At 31.6% G+C, this 6,008-nt stretch overlaps 1 protein-coding gene across 1 annotated transcript in view; it reads right to left on the bottom strand.

Moving 5' to 3' along the window:
- Positions 1-368: 368 nt before the first annotated feature.
- LOC122148649 (glucose-6-phosphate isomerase-like) overlaps positions 369-6,008 on the bottom strand; it is a 6,550-nt gene continuing 910 nt past the window's right edge. The window contains exons 3-9 of the mRNA XM_042775847.1: positions 5,928-6,008; positions 4,433-4,486; positions 3,429-3,476; positions 2,716-2,907; positions 2,461-2,590; positions 2,295-2,371; positions 369-848 (exon numbers count right to left, since the gene is read on the bottom strand). The exon at positions 5,928-6,008 is cut by the window's right edge and continues 39 nt beyond it. Of these exons, the coding sequence (XP_042631781.1) occupies positions 708-848; positions 2,295-2,371; positions 2,461-2,590; positions 2,716-2,907; positions 3,429-3,476; positions 4,433-4,486; positions 5,928-6,008 (723 nt within the window). The 3' untranslated portion in view covers positions 369-707. The remainder of the gene's footprint in view (positions 849-2,294; positions 2,372-2,460; positions 2,591-2,715; positions 2,908-3,428; positions 3,477-4,432; positions 4,487-5,927) is intronic.

The following is a 6,008-nucleotide window of genomic DNA, read 5'->3' as shown; positions in this document are numbered from 1 at the left end:
CTTAACTAACTAAAATAAAAACTGAAATAAAAAATGTATAAAAACTATATATTTTAAATTAAATAAATAAATAAATAAATAAAAAATGTCAAAACACACAAAATTGCCAAAAGTGAACATAAAAGTTAATTTAAAATATTAATAAAAACTAATACTAAGTCAATGACTAAAATAACACTGATCTGGTAATAAAACTAGCATTTAAACAGGTTTAACAAATTATACTTGAGTGAAGGATCAGAGATACATTTATTTATTATATACATAAATTCATTCCGTTTCATTAACATTGAATAAAACTAAAACTGAAATAAAATTAATAAAAACTAAATAGGTTCAATTTCTTCTTTATTTGATACGGTGGATGACTCATCCCCACTGATCAAAATACTCACAATACAGCTGTGTTCATATAACATATACACATTTTTAATCCTATTTTAATTGAAGAAATGTCTGAATTTTTCAAATTCAAATCGTGAGTCAAGAAGAAGGTTGTTGCTTATGATTCATTTATCAAAAGGTCATGCTGAGCAGATTGCATTGTCAGATCAAATGCACGTTTTGGTAAATGTGAGTATTGCATGTATATCGAAAATCTGCATACTGTGCATGCTATACATACTGCATACTGCAGATTTAGTGAGAGCAGTAGGGTGTAGTGTGTTTTGTGTCCTGTCGAGGTCAGTATAAGCCAGCGCTTGACTTTATGTTCTCACTTTGTGTGGCAGAATTCTCTCTAGCTTCTCTCCACTCAGTCCTCCAGCTTCCAGCTCTTTCTTTGCCTCTTCTGTCGTCTTTCCCTTCATCAGCGCCTCCGTCTGCGCCAGGAAGTTTGTCACCAGGATCTACAAGTCACGTTTATTTCTACAGTGCAGCACAGATTGTTTCAAAGCAGCTTCACATTAATAAAGCACGAAACTAGTGACATTATTCAGCTCAGTTCAGTTCAGTGTTGATTTAATTCAGTTCAATAACAGCGTTGATGTTGCAAAGTGAGTATATACAAAATACATGACACAACACATACTGAGTCATGCTTATTTGTGCCACAGAATAAAAAATTAAAAAAGGTCTTTTCGACTTTTTCTCTTACAATTCAGACTTTTTTTTCTTACAATTCTGAATTTATACCTCATAATTCTAACTTTTTTCTTATAATTCTGAGTTTACATCTTACAATTATGACTTTTCTCTCACAATTTTGAGTTTATATCACACAATTATAACTTCTTTTCCTGCTATTCTGAACTTATATCTCATTATTAAGACTTTTTTCACAGTTCTGAATTTATATCTAACAATTCTGACTTCTTTTCTCGCAATTCTGAATTTATATCTCATAATTCAGCCTTTTTTAACAGTTCTTAATTTATATATCATAATTCTGAATTTATATCTCATAATTCTGAATTTATTTCTCATAATTTTGAGTTTATATCTCACAATTCTGACTTGTCTTGCAATTCTGAATTTATATCTCATAATTAAGACTTTTTCACAGTTCTGAATTTATATCTCATAATTTTGAGTTTATATCTCCCAATTCTGAATTTATATCTCATAATTAAGACTTTTTTCACGGTTCTGAATTTATATATCATAATTCTGAATTTATCTCATAATTAAGACTTTTTTCATGGTTCTGAATTTATATCTCATAATTCTTGAATTTATATCTCATATTTTTGAGTTTATATCTCCCAATTCTGACTTTTTTCCTCATAATTCTGAATTTATATCTCACAATTCTGCAATTCTGCAATTCTGAATTAATATCTCATAATTAAGACTTTTTCACAGGTCTGAATTTATATATCATAATTCTGAATTTATATCTCATAATTATTCACCTATATCTCATAATTCAGTTCATATCTCATAATTCTGAATTTATATCTCATAATTATTCACCTATATCTCATAATTCAGAGTATATATCTCATAATTCATAATTTATATCTCACAATTCTGACTTTATATCTCATAATTCTGACTTTTTTTCCCCTTATAATTCTGTTTTATATCTCATAATTATGACTATTTCCCTCAGAATTGAGTTCATGTCTCACAATAATTACTTTTTTCTTGCAATTCTGAAAAAAACAACAACTCAGAATTGCGAGATGTAAATTCAGAATTGCGATAAAGTCTGAATTGAGTGTGTGAGAGAGAAAAAAAAATCACATTTACCTTTTTTATTTCATTTATTTATTTTTATTCCATGGCAGAAATAAGCTTCCATAGATCTGAGTCCCTTCATGTGATTCATCGCTGGATCTGCAGCTCGGTACCTTGTGGTGGAGGTTGTTTCTGATTGGATGCTGAGACTGGGCAGGAATGAGGAAGTCAGCAGGAACCATACGAGTTCCTGTGGAGGAGACAGAAGGGTCAGGCAGATGCTTCTCCACCAAAACACACACATACTGTACTCCAGGTTGCGTGGGCCAGCGAGTGAACCTTGATGAATGAGCTGGTAGAAAGCATGCTGTCCGTTAGTTCCCGGTTCTTCCCATACGATCGGCCCGGTGTGATAGTTCAACCGGTTACCCTCAGTAGTGATGTACTTTCCATTAGACTCCATGTCACCCTATAAATCACAGCAATAGATTCCCATAACATTAGTGTTTTTGATGACTGCACTGTCAGTATAAAATGCATGCAGTCTTTAGCTGGTGTTGTGTGTGTTGTGTTAGCTCTACAGGTGAGACGCACCTGTTGGAAGTAAGCAGCGAAGCGGTGCATGTACTGATCGTACGGCAGCAGACAGTGAGTCTCCACCTGGAAGACGCTGATGTACCAGATGTCCAGCAGAGCGAGCAGCACGGGTGCGTTCTGATCCACAGGAGCCGTACGGAAATGAGTGTCCTGCCACAAATGCAGATTCAGGGGTTTATGTAAGCTTTGTAAAAGAAATTAACACTTTTATTCAGCAAGGACGCATGAAATTGATGAAAAGTGACAGTAAAGATATTTCTAATGTTACAAAAGATTTCTGTTTCAAATGAATGTGGTTCTGTTAAACTTTCTATTCATTAAAGAATCACAGAAATAAATTACATTTTTAACAGATATTCACACAGAGAACAGCTGTTGTAAGTTGTATTTTTGATCAAATAAATGCAGCCTTGGTGAGCAGAAGAAACGTCCTTCAAAACCATTTGAAATCTCACTGGTCTCAAACTTTTTAATGGTAGCTTGTCATTATACAAAAATGTTTGATTTTGAATTTGAATATTTGAAGTGAGTTTAATTTGACATTGCTAATGAAGGTGAAATATTGATCATGTGCTCCTTCACTAATAAAACCCACCATCCAATGAGCTCCAGCCAACAGCTTCTCAAAGTTCTCGTATCCTGAGACAGAAGAGATCAGACAGATTTGAGAATCTCTCACACATTCTGGATATCTTCATGATAACACTCACCGATATGAAGAGCGATGGACAGACCAAGGAGTATCGTCCACCAACCCACTAGAAAAAAAGAATTCAAGTTCATCTAATGATGTACAATACATTAGTTTTACTGCATTTTTATTATTTGAATGATCATTTTGGATGCTCTTTCAAGTTTTGTTAATAATTTCAGGCTAAAATCATTAAAAAACATAAAAAACTATAAAGAAAACTAATAAAATGGATAAAAGAAAAACAATAAAAAAAATGTGTAACTCGAAATAAATGTCTACAGAAATCGAATTAAATCTAAAAAATGAAAATTAAAAACTATAGACATTAAAAAACAAAAGCTAATAACAATAACAAAACATGCTCTTTCAAGATTTGTTCATTTAAATGTAACTAAAATTAAAACCATAAAAAAAAATTTTTGTTACTTGGAATAAAATAAATGTTAACTGAAATAAAATAAATATATATAAAAACATAAACTTAAAAACTATATAGACAAAATAATGTGTAACACTATAAAACAACATTTTATAAAATATTTAATAATAATTATATATATAATATGTTAATAAAATAAAATGTAAACTTAAAAACTATTTAGACATATTAAAAAAACAAAACAAATAAAATTGACAAAAATGTGTGTACAGTATTAACAAAAAATATAATAAACAAAATATAAAAATAAAAACTAATTCATACTATTAATAAAAACTATGATAGTATCTCACTGCTACTAAAATAACATTGTTGTAAACACAAATCCAACTACACATCAAACCTTTCTTTAAATGAGCAAACATGCATATGCCAAAGAGCATATAGAGTCCATAATAAATACAGTAGGATAGTAAGGAACCTTGCCCTTTAAATATCAACAATGACTAAAAGTAGCCTGTCAGCCTTTACAGTGAGCCAGCCTTTGTGTGACCTCTGCTCGGCCGCGAGTCAGTGTCAGACTCTGGTTACCAGCAGATGTACAGACACCTTCTTCACAGGTCCAAGACTACGACACTCACGTCCCAAAACTCAAACATGTTCTCCGGGTCGATGCGGAAGTACTTCACTTTGGGCTGAAACACCCAATGTTTTTTTTAAACATTCCATTTCATCATTTTGCAAATGTTGTGGGAATGTTACATTTGAATGTTCTCGGAATGTTTTGAAACAAGTAGTAACATTTAAAAAGCATTGCACAAACATCCAACTTAAACGTTTCAGAAAAAAAATAGTAATACAAATCTATGAACGTTATCACGAATCTATGATTTGGTGCTAATGTTTGAGAACATTTTATATTGCTATAAAGCACTTTAAAGTACTACCGTGTTTAAAATATTCTATATAAATAAACTTGCTTTGCCTTTTTGCATGCAACATGAGTTTACATGAAAAAGATTTGCCTGCTTAGTTTTAGAAAATGCTCTTTTTGGACTGTTTTGAGTTATGAAAGCATCTCAGCGTCGAGTTCAGCCAGAGTCTTAGCAATGTGTGTTCCATCAACACACTATATAAATTCGTGGGGGCAGCTGTGGCCTAATGGTTATAGATTTGGACTTGTAACCAGAAGGTCACAGGTTCGAGTCTCGGTGCTGGCAGGAGTTGTAGGTGGGAGGGAGTGAATGAACAGCGCTCTCTTCCACCCTCAATACCCATGGCTGAAGTGCTCTTGAGCAAGGCACTGAACCCCCAGTTGCTCCCCGGGCGCTGGATATAGCTGCCCACTGCTCCGGGTGTGTGTTCACGGTGTGTTCACTTCTCACTGCTGTGTGTGTGCACTTGGATGGGTTAAATGCAGAGCACCAATTTCGAGTATGGGTTACCATACTTGACAAATGTCACGACTTTCACTTTCACTTTCAATGTTAGACATTGTCTGTCACCATTAATGGATCCTGAAACACACACAAAACAGACTTTACGAAACCCAGTTTGCAAAAAAATACCTATTTATATATGATTACTTAATAATACATAAATATGATTAAAATAAACAAATATTGAAATGAATAATTTTATTAAAATAAGTAAATAAAATATTTATTTCAAACAAACAAACAAACAAACAAACAAATAAAATGTGATTAAAATGAAAAAAGTAAATAAATTAGTACATTTATAAATAAATAATACAGAAAAGCTTAAATTATTGAATAAAATATTTTAATAAATAATTTGATTAGAATTAATAAAATGTTAATTTAAAACAAACAATCAAACAAATAAAATAATAAAAATTTTATTCAAATGAATACGTAAACAAATGAGTAAATATATAAATAAATAATAAATCTGTATAAACAACAATGTAACTTAATAGAAATTAAATATTTTCCAAATAATATTTGTATCATATTTATAGTATTATTTTTTTCACAGTTTAAAAAATAAACTATATGCTAAATTTTAAGGCAGGGGTCCCTTACACAAGGATGATCATACACTGAAAAAAAGAAGAAGATTTTTTTGAAGTTCTGAATAAAACAAAGATTGAAATCAAAATATGACACTCACATGACAGAAGACCTTCATCTTCTCCAGAGCCTTGTTGACCTCTGGCATCACATCTTTCCCGTCCACGTTTATAAACGTGTT

The sequence above is a fragment of the Cyprinus carpio genome, chromosome A18 (assembly GCF_018340385.1).
Source record: "Cyprinus carpio isolate SPL01 chromosome A18, ASM1834038v1, whole genome shotgun sequence".
Taxonomy (NCBI): domain Eukaryota; kingdom Metazoa; phylum Chordata; class Actinopteri; order Cypriniformes; family Cyprinidae; genus Cyprinus; species Cyprinus carpio.
Note: the sequence above shows the minus strand (reverse complement) of the source record. Positions and strands in the feature narration are given on the sequence as shown.